Source organism: Rhodamnia argentea, chromosome 3 (genome assembly GCF_020921035.1).
Source record: "Rhodamnia argentea isolate NSW1041297 chromosome 3, ASM2092103v1, whole genome shotgun sequence".
In the NCBI taxonomy this organism is placed as follows: Eukaryota; Viridiplantae; Streptophyta; class Magnoliopsida; order Myrtales; family Myrtaceae; genus Rhodamnia; species Rhodamnia argentea.
In genome coordinates, this window is record NC_063152.1 from 25056379 (window position 1) to 25072802 (window position 16424).

A 16424-nucleotide genomic window follows, 5' to 3' on the forward strand; every position below is an offset into this window, starting at 1 on the left:
TCAATCTCCCGCCGTATTACCGCATTTTGTCATGGAGAAAGGATGAAAAGGAACGTATCATTGTATGATTCCGAATTGTTAGGTTGGGGGGGGAGGGAAGAGAGAGAGAGAGAGAGAGAGAGGGGCCGCTCTATTTGACAGTAACTGGTAGTGAAAGTACTAAAGCAGTGCTTAAATACGCTATACACTGCTGACGAATCCCCAACAACTCCGAGCTGTACAAAGCACCAACCTATACTCTAAAACCCCATGAAGTCCCTCATGAATTCCCATCTACTTCACCGCCCCTGTTGAGGAATGCCAGTCTCAAGTTTCAGAACTCAAGGGATCTTGATCAATCTACCTTGTGATATAGTACTTGGCCGATGGCCACGGTCAGCTAAAAGCTAAAGACGGGACATGATGAGCTCCTACCTTTTTATCTACCAGCGATGAAATGACTAGATGACTCGGGTATGTACGTAAATATCTTCGCTCTCAGGGTCGGTGAACATGGGGCTTTCAAGTTCTCCCATGCTCGCAGAAGCAAACGATTCGACGGATTCGACCGTCGAAAGGGAAGAAGCAGTCTCGTCGGTATCGGAGATGATATCATCATGTATGATGTGGTCCTCGTCAATTTCGGAGGTGTCTGAACCTGATGTTCCTAGAAGCTTGTTTATTGCCAATTTTGCCGTTTCGACAAACCATTCATCCACCGGGAGGGTACTACAAAAAGAGGAGTAGAGGAGAAAGCAGTATTTAGTTTTTAAGTAATATGGAAGAGAGAGAGAGAGAGAGAGAGAGCATTGAATGATACCTCTGAGGGTCTATGCCTCTAGCAGAAAACGTCCTGATTGCTCGGGCAATGATGGCTGATGCAATCTGGTGCACATGCCGAGATGGATAACCAGCAAAGCGCGCTATTTCAACAGTGAAGTGCATATCAAGAATCAACTGCATCAAATCAATCACATGGCCAGAGCAAATTAGTATCGCGTTATCTTCAAACCCGAATAATCTGAAAAAAGTGGGTAGATGGCAAAGGATTTTGCTTTATTTGAACAACGGATTGCAGAAATAAATAGTTTGTATCACCTATTTAGGACAAGAGCTAGAAAAAACCTTACTTGAAAGAGAGACAGACCAGTAAATGTTTGAAACTATGCAGTTTTAAATTTGGGATCTAATATATCCATGATCGAAATATCAGCTGCTCAGCAGATGAAGAGAACGAAGCCACAAATTTCCCAGTCATCTGGACATAACATGAGTTCTAAGCAATCCACCGCTGCATATAGTGTTATGATTGTTAAAACTAGTACTTAAGTGGCGAATAATAGCTGGCCGACATCCTATGATAAGCTTGTGCCCTGCTAGTACTAAAGCAGTATCAGTTACGAAAACAGAATTAACAATCTTATGTCGAGGCTTCAGACGAGGCAAACTCAATGTCCATAGGTGTGCCACCAGCAAAAGGATGGAAATCAAGGACCACGCTAATCCTGTGTAGGAGTTATTCTGGTGCTGGAAGCAAAAATATCTAAATAGTGACCTCCAGCAAATTTTTCTCGAAGCAGCTCATCTCAACATACTTTAAGTCCATCCACTCTTATAGAGAGGAGAAAAATGTCATGGATCAGATACCTGTTGCAAACCAAGTGGCTGAATAGCAGATGAATCATCTTCAAACGCACTCCAGAATTCCTGCTCTTCAGACAACCACATCACCACTGTTTCCGTAAGCCTGGCAAGCAATATCTTTTGTATTTTTTCTCTTTCAAGTAAAACATCTCCAGCTACAGTAGCTAACTGCTGCAACTTAGCAAATAAAGCCTGCAGCAAAATCATCAAGATATATTGTTCAAGCATCAGAAAAGAAAATAAGGTGAAGAGCTGCTATATTTGTTTTAGCATCATCAAAATATTTTGTTTCTTGCACCGTGATGTTTATGTTAGAAGTCGTGCTCTTCTCTCTCAAAATGTTGTAGTTACCAAGCATCATCCAAACATAAGGAAAATAGAGATAAAGACACAAGACAGCCAGAAGCACAAGCCACCAAGAAAAAATTCTAATAGATTGGTTAAACATGCAAGAAGAGAACTTTCTTTTTCAGGCAGAAAACTACGGACATCTATATTGGAAATAACAGAACCTGAAATGGAAGTGATGGCAGGGGATCAGAATCCAAATATTGATCTTCCACACTCTCACTCAAATAAATCTGTGCGTTCAATCGTGTTTTCCCTTCTCTTGAATAGATGAAACTCAAGACATATTGCCTGCAGAAATGATCTCTAAGCTTGTCAAACGAATGTTGTAGGTGGCGCCTCCACTCCTTTACTTCCACAGGAAGGGGTGTACTAGGAGAAGCATTTTCCATGGCTCCAGCCACTAGTTCCTTGCTTTCGCTCTGTGGATTCCAGAGGTTCCAGATGGCATCTGGTAACAGTTCATCAAAAATAGTGTAAGCCATTCCCAGGAGCGCAAGCTGCTGCGAATCCGTCTCAGCTCTGAAGGGTAACAGCTCCTTAAGTTCAGTAAGATTGTCATCGTCGGATGGACCTGGTAAGGCTTTGTTCAGAGCATCGACATATTTATCGTATAGTTGTGAGATTCTATTTAAAATGTTTGCTCCAAAATGCACGAGAGCAAGTGGAGTCAGCTGTCCTAGTATTTCCTGCAAAGGAACATCCATGAGCAGGAACAAAGTAGCAACCACAATGCAAGAAAATTACTTCTCAAAGAGTACTAAATGTAGTCTAGTATGACTCATTTTGACCCAAAAAAAGGAAGAAAGAGGTCCCGTTATTCAACAGTTGGATACTTATATGAAAATTTACAAACTTATGACAGCTATTGTGATTTTTGTACAAAGATAAAATAGTCATAAGAAAACAAAACTGAGGAGGGAGAAACTAGATTACTTACGTCAATAATGTACATAAATTTCAGTCCATTGTCAATGAGAGCATCATCAGATGATGTTGCAAAGGCAGATAGTGGACAGACAAAGCGGGGTGACACTGGCAAGTTCTCTTCGCTTTCTAGCAGGTTAAGAACTGCTTTCCTAGCCCGTCTAAAATTCAGCTCCAATACTTCCTCAATATATGGGCGCAAGAGCACCAGAAGTAACTCCGAGAGTTTAAGGCCTTGTGATTCCAACAATGAACAGTAACTAAGACTTGCCTGTATGCAGAGACATGCGGCATGTAACGCAGAAACTGTTTCAGAAGATGGCGCATTTTCTTTAACCAGACGGACAAAATACTCAATTTCCCATTCTGCCCATTGAACAACTCTGTTGGTATAAGCAGGATTATCACCAAATACCAAACCTGATTCTTTTGTTATGGCAGAGATGCCAGAGAATACTAGTTTAGCTAGTGTGGCTGAAAATATTCTTGGGCACAAAGAAGATGAAGGAAGAAAAACATCAATCCTCGTCTGGAGACGGGAACCAAAGGATTTCAGCAACAGCTGATGAGCTGAAGGACCTTTCCCAAGTTTAATCAAAAAAGAAAGTGCTTTTCTACGTTCATCTATATTAACTAAAGGCTGCTCCGCAAGCTCAACTAGCTGATCCTCAACTGTTGCCTTTCTTTCCAGGAAAGCTAATCTATATGAGTGTGCCTCCTCAGATAAATTGTCAGCAGAGCCCTTTAGCTCTGGAGTTTTCTCTCTTCTGCAACTAGAGCCTCCATTGCTTCCTCCACTTTGTGCTCAGCCAGGAGAACATCAATGTTGTCCAAGAGTATCATCCTTTCGTTACACAGCACACTTGGTGTCGAATCTTGTTCTTCACAAACCAGAGGGTTTTCCTCAGCAACATCATTCACACTGCAAGATTTGTTCCAATCTTCCAATTCGCTACAGACACCAGTCACCAAATCCTGCACAAGCAAACCTTGGGAAGAAATGTGTTTCTGCATCTCAGTTAGTTCATGCTTCATCTCCACAACTTCCTCTGAAATTCTGCAATCAGAGGCATATATAAGTACATGCATTGCCCAAGTTATACATTTAGAAAGGAAAGAGATACCTTAAGTACAATAAAGCAATGGAACTTTACAAATGAGGAAATTATTTCACAGAACCTGAATAAAAGAATCATAATATGTAATCACAAACTAAAAGAAAAACTCTCCTACTTCATTCAAGAAATGTTAGTATATTGATATGCTTAATTGCTTATACTTAATGGGATTTCCAAATTGTACAAAATTGCACGCTCCATCACATCACTGACACATTCCACTGAATTTGTATGGCCAAGGAAACGATTTACCTTTTTTAGAACGGAGATAAAAAAAGGTACCACCTTTTTTAGGTATTGGGGATGGCCCCCAGGACATCCGAATGAATTAAATCAAAAGTGAAAGGTTTTGTTACTGCAAACCGTGGCTGGGCCAAGGAAGCAATTATAGGAGACTTGGATTTAGCTAATACCCCCGCACAGGTTTCAGTCTCTATCTACGATCAGATCCTTTCTGAACCCCCCGCTATCAAAGAGAAGCTTTTTCCTATACTCTAGTTGCAAGTCACAATTCAAACCTAGCTTCGGGGAATTCGCGGCAAAGAGAGCCAATGGGGGTTTCAGTTCTTTGATCGAGTCGAGGTTTTTATTCTTCCAACGAAGTCCTTTGCTTTTGCTGGGGGCAGAGAGTACGTCCATCCTTTTTTAGTCGAGGAAAGTGAAGTTGACTATTGGATAAAAATAGGCAAGCCCTACTAGTACAATAGTATAAGGAACTAAAGGGCGTTTTCAGCTTACTCTGCTACAGCGGACCGTTAGCAGGGTGCCGCGCTATCCCTGCAAATGAAGATATATTTACCTTAAACACATAAGGCTCTCACCAAGTAAGCAAGACTAGCTGGCTGGGTGAAAACATCCGACTTTTCGATGGAAGTGGCACTAGCCTCTCTATTCTAATCTAATCTATTGAATCTATTTTCTTCGTAGAATCAACTCCTGGAATATTCTTATTCTTTGAGTTCACAAAACACTACAACGGAAGGTATTGACATAGAGAGCGCCCTGGATGTTGAACCACATTCAGAAGAGCGTGCTTGCTCACTCTTGTCGGAGCCTTCTTCTCCAAAGAGATGACCGGCAACCGACATGACGTCCTTTCTTTTCCTGCTTCTTTTCATCTTCGTTTCGATCTCTGTTTGCGCGGATGGAATACTGCTTTCGCTATTGCACCAGAAAAAAGCAAAGTTTTCCACGCGGTTTAAGCAAAAGCCATGACAACCAGCCCGCAAGCTACTCGATTTTCTTTTATTAGCTGCTATTGATTCTTTTATAGATTATAGATGCTACTTACTTACAATGTTTTCTTTCACAAGGTAGCGGAAGATCAATTCAGGGCGAGACAAAGACCCTTTCTGTCAAGGAAACGATTTACCTTTTTTAGAATGGAGATAAAAAAAGATATGTGCAAAGTACAGCTTTCCATCCCAAATTCAACTAACTTAACGTGTTATATAAAGCATCCAAGATAACTCTTGCCAGGAAGTAGACGTTATTTAAGCCATACATAAACCAGAATAACTCTTGGCAAGAAAATAAATTCATACACAGACATCAGTGGTGGACTTATTTCTTTCAAAACATATGCATTTCAAATTCAATTTTGAAAAGTCAATAGGATGACTGATTACCAAAAAAAAAAGAAAAGAAGAGGAATCAGAGAGAAAGAAAAACGAATCTCAGAACAGAGAGTCTAAATAGTTGCAAAAACCTTTGTAAAAAAGGAAAAGGCAAAAAAATCACAACTCTTGCAGATTATTGCAATCTCAAACATGGTAATGCCAGAAATAAACACTAGACAAAATGGTAGCCGAACCACTAAAGATAATTCTTAGGATCATAGGCAGGTTAAATTGCGGAAATTTACTACCTTAAGAAAGCCAGGTATTTTGTGCGCATGTTACCACAAAAGTTTTCAACTGCATCTTTCAGATCCAAGAGTTCACAACAAAGCTTTCTAATGCCCTGCAGCATACAATAGACGTGATTATAGTATGAGATACCATGATCTTGCAGTTCCAGTATCATAAGCAAAAACAGAACTGCAGGAATCAAAAAGAATAATTCCAAAGGTTCCACACCTTAGTCGAAAATCCATAATACATAAGTTAAATCAGCAGCAACTTTAGATGCCAACACAGTAAAAAAATTTCAGGCTAACAAGATGTATTATACTGCCCAGTATGTCTCAAATACAGTGCTTGCATAGTTGATAGGTTCAGGTCCAGTTCTTAACCGATTGATCAACACTGGTGAATATACTGAACCATAATGTCAAAAAATGTATCCAAAACTAGGACAATTTTATCAATTAAGTACGGAAGCATTGATGTCTAGCTGATTTGGGTAGAGCTAGTTTTGGAACAGGTGAATATTCTGGTTGTCCCAATCCCATCTTGTTTTATCCCATTTGACGTACAATCGTCATACAGTGAAGTCATTCACTTAGCTTATCTGTAATGCGATACATTCATTTTCTAAGTCGCAAGCTATTATCTTATACAAATGACACAAGGACATAGCATTGATACACCGCTTATTATGACCTCCAAGTATGCCTTTGGAGATGATCAGAATTGAACAACATCTTTCAAAAATTGAGTTAAACAGTGAGAATTGAAATTGTTCACATGACTAGATATAGAAGAATAGACACATTGTTCATGCTATAGTCTTACCAGAATCTACAGGATTCAATAAAATATCATACATTCAGACTAAGTGAACCGTGATTCTGCACTGAGTTAAAAGATTCATTGAGGAGTTCGAGTCTTTCAGGCCTTTAACTTAATCCAATACATGATGTCTTATCTCTTTGTATAGCAACAAAAGCAAACGATGTCATTTTCTTGGCAACAGCAAGAAGCTGTTGTGTTAAATACTGCTATGAGCTACAAAAGTGTGGCTCCTAAAAAAAAATGCAAACTTTGTGGACTCTCCCCAATTGTAACACGTGCCTTGAGACTATGAGTTCCAGAACATCTTAACACTTGATGCAGTGCTTAAGCATCAAGAGAGAGGACTAAATCCCAACTCTAAGCTGGAGATGAACTTCACCAAGTCAGTTGATTCTTAAAATATAGTTGACATGCCCTTCTGGACATAAATTTATGCCCATCTGAGTCATTTTTCAAGGGAGCAAGATCGGTCTTGGAATTGCAGTCAGGACAATACAGCTTTTATCAGCAATTCACATAACATCAACCAGAAGCATTCTTGCTGGAAGAACCAAATTAGGACAAGCAATCAGAGTACACACAATATCCACTTGTAGATCTCTAAACCAATGAGCAAACGGCGCTAAAGCAATGGCATGACCATTTAGGCTTGACACCAATAACTGCACCAACAATAACAAAAGTTTCGAGACAACTTTTAATGAAACAAGTTAACTCCAAGCACTGTTTAGATTAGTTAGTTTTAATTGTGCGCCATGGAAACTTTCAATAAAAAAGGAGGCCAATTAAACAATTTTTTCAAAAACAATGAGGAACTAGCTCTTCCACAAAGCAACATGCTGAGATTATTATTGAGATGGACCAACATTTCCATCTTTCTCCTCATAAGCACAAATTCCCCAGTCATATTGGCGTAACTTTAAAGATCTACGGTGAACAAGAAACACTACTTTTCTCATCTAACAAAAGGCGCATGAGAAGTCTGTTGATCACCACAAAGTAGGTGGTTGATCATCCACTGAACATTCGCACCTCATTTAGAACGAAGGAAGTTACTAGTTTTGTGGCCCTGGAGAAGTAAATGCAGTAGTCGGGATTCATAGAAACGACACCCAGCAAACTAGCAGCAAGCTCAATACAAGCTTGAAGAACTCCAGCAGCAAGAATATGCACATAAAATTCCAATAGGAGTACAAAGAGTGCTGACATAGGGCGCCCACTTCTGCGGTTTTAGACCCAAAAGATAGCTTCACCATCTTTCCCTCTTCATCTCTATGGAAGAATTCATCAGAACGTCGCACAAATCAACAAACCCCAGATATTTCAACTGATCGAGACCAATGTAGTATACCAATTGGAGAACAAGAACAGAAAACTACAAATGCCCAAATGCAAAGCTCAGAAGAACATCCAAATCCTGATGGTCTTTAGAAGGAACAAACAAAATGTTACACAACCTGTTATTGAATGAAGAACTTCGCATCCTTCAGCCAAGCAAACATACTTGAGTTCCGAAACTAGAAATTTCTATTCCGAGACATCCGACAAGAAGATGAAAAATCCAGAGAGAGAGAGATGAGAGAAAAAGAGAGACCTTTTCAGTTCGAGACTGATAAACCGAGTCGATCTTGGACTGTGAAGTGATGCTCTCGATGGATGGGAAGTCGTCATCTTCCTCACTGCTCTCCATCTCCCTCTCTCTCTCTCTCGCTCTCTTCCCCTGTCACTAAGCTGCTAGGTTTTCGGATTTTGCCCACTTCCTCAGCTGCTGCTAATTCACGGATCGTTCGAGCGAAAGCAAGAAAGGAAGAAATTTGACGAGGGAAAAGGTCGAGATTTGGAACGAGCGCGACTACACAAGCAGCAGCAAGAACTGAAGTGAAACTGAACTGAAGAACGAAAAATGGACCCCTCCCGGCTCCGTCGGACAAGACGCTGAGAACGAAATGGATTTGATAGCGAGCGAGCCTCACCAGCGAGACATCATGTGGCAACTAACGTGTGTGTGTATATATATATGTCTGTTAAGAAATCTAAGATTTTGTCTTTCCAATTGGCCCCTATGACACCATCTATCATTTTCCCGTTGGTATACTAGGAAAGAAAGTACAAAAAAAAAGACCAAAAAAACTACGAGAAGCTCCTGCATTTTGTTGTAACCCTAGTTCAAAGCGTGTTTCAAAACCGATTTAACGCTCTCGACCCAACTCGAACCGATCGGCGATAGTAGTTGGCACTGTCAAAATGATTGGCTTAGTGATAAAAGGTCGTCTATCTTCTGCAAGATCCCGAGCTCGATTCACATCGACGACAAATCTCTTAAAATTCATGTACTTGTGCCACCGTCCACCGTCCATGTAGAAAAATCTCCGGAAGTCTGACTTCACACCACCCACACGCCCAAGTATGCCACCACCTCCTTTGCCGTCTCGGAAACCGAATCTCGCCAATGTTATGGAAGTTCCTGGATCATGTGAAATAAGAATAGTATCAAAGGCATCCTCCCTTTCTCTTTCTCTCTCTTCCGACCTGTTGAGTCCCTCACAATTAGAGAGGACAATGTAAAATATGTGTAGTAGATGACATAAAAGAAAGAAAAAAAAAAGGAGAAAAGAAAAGAATATCGGGGGATATCGGGAGAAAAATCAAAGCAATCTCCCAAGTCGTACAAAATCAAGAGGTATGGGGAGATCATCAGATGTGATTTTCCAAGTGATACGAATTTAGGAAAATTTGGGAGATAAAGTGATCTTTTAAAATCTTATGGAATTAGAAGATTATCAAAAGCGATCTTTCAGATTTTGCAATTGAGATTGCATCTCCTCCTATAAATAGGAGTCGTTCACAATGGAGAAAACAGTAGCAAGAAGTTCGGAGTATAGTCGAAGAAACAGCTTTTATTCTTCCAATAGAGTTTTTCTTTGAGCGAATTATCTAATTTGTGAGAGATCTAGATCCACAAATTAAAGTGAGAGATCTACCTTCAGGTGAAGTTGTAATCCCATTATTTGCTATAGTAGAAGTTTGGGTTTGGAGTGGACTACCGTCCCGTGATTTTTCCCTTCACATTGGAAGGGTTTCCACATTAAAATTTTGGTGTTCTTTATTCTTTATTCTTTATTTTTACAACTTTTACGTCGATATTTTTATCCTATTTAATTCTCACGTATGTGAGTGGAAAAATTATTTAGGGTTTTCTCCGCAAATATCATTTTTCCCCCCTACAAGTGGTATCAAAGCCAATTCTTCTATATATCATTTTTTTTTGGTGCGGAATTAAATGGAAGAGAAAAATGGCAACATGATAAAATTGACCGCATTCAATTATGCAATCTGAAACCGAAGATGGAGGATTTGCTATATATTAAAGATCTCTAGAAACCAATCGTGATGTCAATGGAGAAACCAGCACTAGGGATCAAGATATCCGATACCAAAGTAGAAGACAAATCGATAGCATTAGATGATAGCAAAACAACAACCATGTCCGAAGGCAAGTGGATGGTGCTAAATCGAAAATGCGCTGCTCAAATCCGACAATGAATTGACAAAGCATTTTTCAAAATTTTGCTAATGAACATGATGCTAGTGTTCTTTGGAAAAAAAAATTAGAGAAAATGTACGCAAGGACAACGGCGCAAAATAAAGCAAATCAAATGCGACGACGTGAATCTGAAGTACAAGGATGGGAGCAATGTCTCGAAACACATGAGCGAGTTCCAAGGTATAGTAGATCAACTCAACTCTATGAAAATGACATTAGATGGTGAATTGCGGGCGTTGTCGCTACTTAGCTCTTTACCAAATAGCTGGGACACACTAGTTGTGTCGGTCGGTAAGAACTCCGCCTCCCGACAAAGAAACTTACCATGGATATGGTAAGAGATAGAATATTGAATAAAGAATCCCAACGGAAAGAGGGCGGATTAAAACCTGGAGTTCGAGGCTCTTGTCATCAGCCGACAAGATAATCAAGAACGTAGAAGGAGGAGCAAAAGTTGGAACTTCTGAAACCAACAAAGAGGAAGGTCCCAATCCAATTTTAGACGTGACAAGAAGTGCCATCATTGCGGTAAATTAGGGCACTTTATCCAAGAATGCATAAAGCTAAAGGCAGAAAGATCCAAGAATCATAGTATCAACAAAAGTGATGAGAATTAGACGAATGATTCCGCAAATGTTGCAGTATGAGGTAATTATTATTCAAAGTGATGATTTCATTAATCTTGCATCCCAAGATTTGACATGGATAGTCGACATCGGCGCGTCCTATCATGTTATTGCCCGTCAAGATCTTTTTTACATCTTACACCAAAGGAGACTTCGGCTTTGTAAAGATGGGAAAAGACGGTGCATCCAAAATTACTGGTATCGGTAATATTTATTTGGAGACTAACATTGGATACAAGGCTATTACTCAAAGATGTGAGACATGTTCCAAACATACGTCTCAATCTTATATCTTCGGCAAGCTTGATGATGAAGGTTACGAGAATTGCTTTAGTGATGAAAAATGGAAACTCACTAAAGGTAATCCGGTGGTAGCCAAAGGAGAAAAGGCTAGCTCCCTCTACATCACACAAGCAAAGATGTGTAGAGGAGAGGTGAATGTAACGGGAAAAAGAATCACCATCGACTTATGGCATTGTTGTCACCTGATTTTTAATCGGTTTTTCTTTTGAAAAATCTTTAAAAATCCATAAAAATTCATAAAATTAAAAAATAAACTTTAGAAACCTTGGTCAAGCTTAAGGAACCAATTTTGAATAAAAAAATAATTTTCTGTATTTTTCACATTTTTAGTATTTTTCGTATATTAGAAATATACACAAAAATTACGAAAAAATAACATTTTTGGCCAAACAAATATGGAAAAATATCCAAAATTTTTATTTTAATCCCCTCTTCATTTTGTCCTTTGAAAATTTGAAAAATTCAATATGGGATCACATGAGTCTTCACAAATGTGAACCCAAATTGAGCGAAAAAATTCATTCGAGGCCCTTCTAGTCTGTTCCTCACTAGGTTGAAGTTTTGACATTTGATTCTAACAACCTTAATTGCATTTTGATCCAATCAATTTCAATTTTTGAGCAGATCACAAAATGGACTTCTTTGCATTTCCAATATAATCCCCAGTTTCCGATTATGGTCAAATTGGTCATTTTAAGAGTGAACCCATGCATAGACAAACCTTGACCCATAGATTTTTTGACATTCTAAACACTTTGGTGAGGTTAAATTAGCACAGATTAGTCATTAAGGACCCTAATTGGACAGATTTTACATTCAAATTAATCTTGAAATTTAGGGATTTTTGCGCAAAGTTAAATCAAATTTTCCCAAACTTGGCACCTAGATAACATTCGTATGGCAGAATCCAATTTTGGGTTTAAATTTGCAGAAATGGGTGAAATTGGTGTTGACGTCAAAAAAAAAAAAAAGGGGAGAAAACAAAGTTGACCAAGTCAACCAGTTGACCCAGTCAACCCGTTGATCAAACTCGGTAGCAGGAGCTCCCATGTGGCCTTTCCAACTCCTTTTTGCGCACGCATAGGAGGTGAACGGCGCGAGACCTGGAAGCAAAAAATCACCAACTAACTCCAACGGATTTTGACTACATTGAAGCAGAGTGTCCAAGAGGTCTCCTTGACGCCAGCTGGAGAAAGACAACCAAAAAAATTTCTGTTAGATTTGCGGGGAAAAGACACTGAAGCAATTTAGTTTTGACGGGGAGGTCTCCGTTCGGTAACAACGGACTGAAGCAATTTAGTTTTGACGGTGGTACTCGTGCCACGTGTCCCGATCTTGCTTTTTTTTAAAATAAAAATCATTTTCATTTTCGAAAATTTTAAAAAAAAATTTGCAATCGTGTGGCCCAGGTTTGGCCACACGTCGCGATCCTGACAATCCATCGGCTTTTCTAATAATAAAAAAATTAATTTCTAATCGGACGGTCTGGATCTATCATTTTCTGTGGTGTAGGATTAAATAGGCGGGAATTTTATGAAAATTTGAAATTTCGAAAATTCAAAAATGAAATTTCGGAGGTGGCACCGTTTTTGCCTTGCCCGATCCGGACCCATGTGGGCCAGGCTCGGTGCGCGTGAGGTCGGACCGGGTTAACCCGACCCAATCCAGTTGACTTTTCTTCTTCTTTTTTTAAATAAAGAAAAGGAAAAATCATTGAAAATTAAAAAAAATTGGAAACTTTTGAGAAAAATTCCAAAAATTCCGGAAAATCCCAAAAATTAGGAAACGGACCATTTCAACCGGGCAGTCCTATTTTTCGATTTTCGCGTCCCACTCCTTTTTGAAAATGATGATTTTATCCCTTAAGGGAAAGTTATCTCGAAAATTCTAAAAAAATTTCCGAAATTCCCAAAAATTGGGAAATGACCACATTCAAATCTGGTCAATTCTATTTTTGGGTTTTCACGTCCCGACTCTTTTTTAAAATGACCATTTTACCCCTTTAGGGTAAATTGTTTCCAAAAATTCCGAGAAATTCGTGAAAAATATCGAAAAATAGGAAATGGCCACAATCAACTGGTCAATCCTATTTTCGATGCTTTCTGGGCTCCCGATTCTTTCAAAATGATAATTTCTCTCTTTTCGGCAAATTATCCTCCGATTTCCTCAAAATTATGATTTTGCCCTCATGGGAGAATCACCTCTAAATCATTTCAATATTCCTCCCGGGTTTTGAGTGCCCTTCCTCGAGTTATTAGGGATTTATTAGATATGTCATGTTGATTATGTTTGATGATTTGATGCGATTTATCCGCACGTTATAGATTCCTTAATTTGCGCATTTACTTTGATTGATTGTGATTGCTAGGTTTATCACTCATGTATGCATGAACTCCTAGATTTAGGATTCATGCCCCAAATCATCTCGCATGAAATCATGAGGTTAGAAAATTCATTCAACTTAGGTACCAAAAAGATGCCAATTACGATAATTGAAGTAACTAAGTCCCCGATCCCACTTCTCCGGTTCTCGTAATCGAATATAAGCTTCTAACTATTTGATAGGGTTTTTCAATCATACCTTCCAAGAAATGATTGGTGGTGACTCGAGACATGCACACGTAGCACATGTCACTAAATCACATTGAAAGGTCGACTCGATTTTATCTTCCATTGTGATTTGGGTAATGAGCCTTGGGGGAGAGGCCCGCATCCAAAATCCACATACACCGGATCGGAGGGCGACCCACTAGCCTACTCGAGAGCGCACCCTCGCACTCGAGAGCGCTCGAGAGGGTTGCAACGGGCATAGACAACTCAGGCACATGAGTGAGAAAGGACTCAATATTCTTACTAGAAAGCAACTCCTACCCGATTTAAAGGTACACCGTTAAATACTTGTGTTGGATCGCATTATGGGACAAAGAACACGTAGTGGCATTTCGTACTTCCCCACCATCTAGAAAAGTTGAAATTCTAGATTTGATACACACCGATGTATGTACAATGCAAACTAGATCACTTGGAGGTGCTCTCTATTTTGTAACATTTATTGATGATCACTCTAGAAAGGTGTGGGCATTTGCTTTGAAAACTAAAGATCAAGTGCATGAAACTTTCATGCAATTTCATATGAAGGTTGAAAGGGAAACAGCAGAAATTGAAGTGTGTATGCTCGGATAACGGTGGTGAGTATTGAGGACCGTTCGAGGGTTATTGCAAAAATTTCGGAATTAGATTGGAAAAATCGTGCCAAAAACACCTCAACACAACGGTATTGGCAGAGCGGATAAATAGAACCATCCGTGAGAGAGTCGATGCATGCTCTCTAATGCAAAGTCGCCTAACCATTTTTGGGGTGAGTCAATGAGGACGGCGATTGACTTAATCAATCTATTACCTTCGGCTCCACTCCACGAGTAATGTGCCACAAAGTGTTTGGACCGGTAAGCATGTTTCTTACGATCACTTGAAGGTATTTGGCTGTAAAGCATTTATTCACATTCCCAATGATGAGAGATCAAAGCTTGATGGGGAAATCGAAGCTAATACATCTTCTTGGGCTATGCTCATGAAGAGTTCGACTACATACTTTGGGATCCCGTCAAATCTGAAGATAATTAGGAAGCGAGGGACGTGGTGTTTCTTGAAGATCAAACAATTGAAGATTTGAGAAACACAAAAATCTCAATCAACAAAGCGAATATCCCGTTGATCTTCGTCCACATAATTCTCCCAATCATTCTAAAAAGGAGCAAACCGAATCCAACATTCAAGGTGAGACTACTTCAACTAAACCCGAATAATTGATGAACAGGTTCCACCGGACCCTCAATTGAGGAGATCAACCCGTGAACGACAATCTAGTCATAAATATTCTCCTAATGAGCATGTAATGCTCACCGACAGGGGAGAACCGAAGAGCTACAAAGAAGTCATGACCCACAAGCACAAGAGGAGTGGTTTAAAGTTATGTAAGAGGAGATGAAATCCTTAAACGAAAATCATACTTATGATTTAGTCAAATTACCACAAGGAAGAAAAGCACTCAAGAACAAGTGGGTTTTCGGACTAAAGAATGAAGAAGGTAACTCACAACCGCGATAAAAGCTAGGGCTGGTGGTGAAGGGATTCACTCGTAAAGAAGGTATTGACGTCAAAGAGATATTTTCACATGTGGTTAAAATGTCATCTATTCGTGTTGTTCTTGGATTAGCAGCAAGTTTAAAATTGAAGATCGAGCAACTTGACATGAAGACCGCATTTTTACATGGAGACCTCGACGATGAGATTTACATGGAACAACCGGAAGGTTTCAAAATCAAAGGCAAAGAAAATCTTGTATGTAGACTAAGGAAGAGTCTCTACGGGCTCAAGCAAGCACCAAGACAAGTGGTGTAAAAAGTTTGATACATTCATGGAAGAAAATCGGTTCAATAAAACCATTACCGATCACCGCATGTTTCGTCAAGAAATTTACTAACGGTTATATCCTCATTCTCCTACTTAATGTTGATGACATGCTCATTGTTAGTCGTGATAAAAGCAAGATCAACAGCCTAAAGAAAGAGTTGAGCAAGGCCTTTGCGACGAAGGAGTTGGGACACGCGAAACAAATTCTTGGCATGGAGGCGTAATCGTAAACTTTGGTTATCTCAAAGACATGTATGTTAATAAAGTTCTTGAAAGATTCAACATGAATAGCTCCCAAGCATTAATTCTCCACTTGCAAACCACTTCAAGTTAAAGGTAGAACAATGCCCAAAAGGTGAGATGGAAAAGAATGAAATGGAAAAGGTTCCTATGCATCGGCAATTGGCGGTTTAATGTACGCAACCAGATGCACGAGGCCCGCTATCGCTTATGCAATTGGTGTAGTAAGGTGTTCCTATGCAATCCTGGTAAGCAACATTAGGCGATTGTCAAATGGATACTCGTGTATCTCGAGGCATTTCTAATAGTTGTTTATGTTTTAGTAATGGTAAAACTGTTAGAAGGTTTTGCGTATGCGTACATGGCCGAGGATGGATTCAAGAAAGTCCACATCGAGATACCTAATGACTTTGGTGGGGAGAAGTTTCTTGGCAATCCCGATCGCAAAAATGTGTTACGTCTACCGCTAAAGCGGAAAATATTTCTATAATCAAGCATGTAAAGAGCACTTGTGGATGAAGAAATTTTTGCAAGAAGCGGGTCACAATCGAGAGAAGTACATTTTGTATTTTGAATAGTCAAAGTGCAATTCACCTCAACAAAAATG

At 39.5% G+C, this 16424-nt stretch overlaps 1 protein-coding gene and 1 long non-coding RNA gene across 2 annotated transcripts; one reads left to right on the forward strand and one right to left on the reverse strand.

Moving 5' to 3' along the window:
* Positions 1–133: 133 nt before the first annotated feature.
* LOC125314268 (exocyst complex component EXO84C-like) lies at positions 134–8684 on the reverse strand. The gene is given in 9 exon segments (XM_048276194.1): positions 134–391; positions 442–708; positions 800–936; positions 1627–1815; positions 2136–2660; positions 2912–3657; positions 3660–3955; positions 5884–5978; positions 8286–8684. Coding segments are annotated over 9 exon segments (2367 nt in total). The 5' UTR covers positions 8382–8684; the 3' UTR covers positions 134–375.
* On the forward strand, positions 3745–5669 carry LOC125314269. Its single transcript, XR_007197826.1, has 2 exons — positions 3745–4294; positions 5415–5669. It is a non-coding gene; the product is annotated as an uncharacterized LOC125314269 (long non-coding RNA).
* Positions 8685–16424: the final 7740 nt, after the last annotated feature.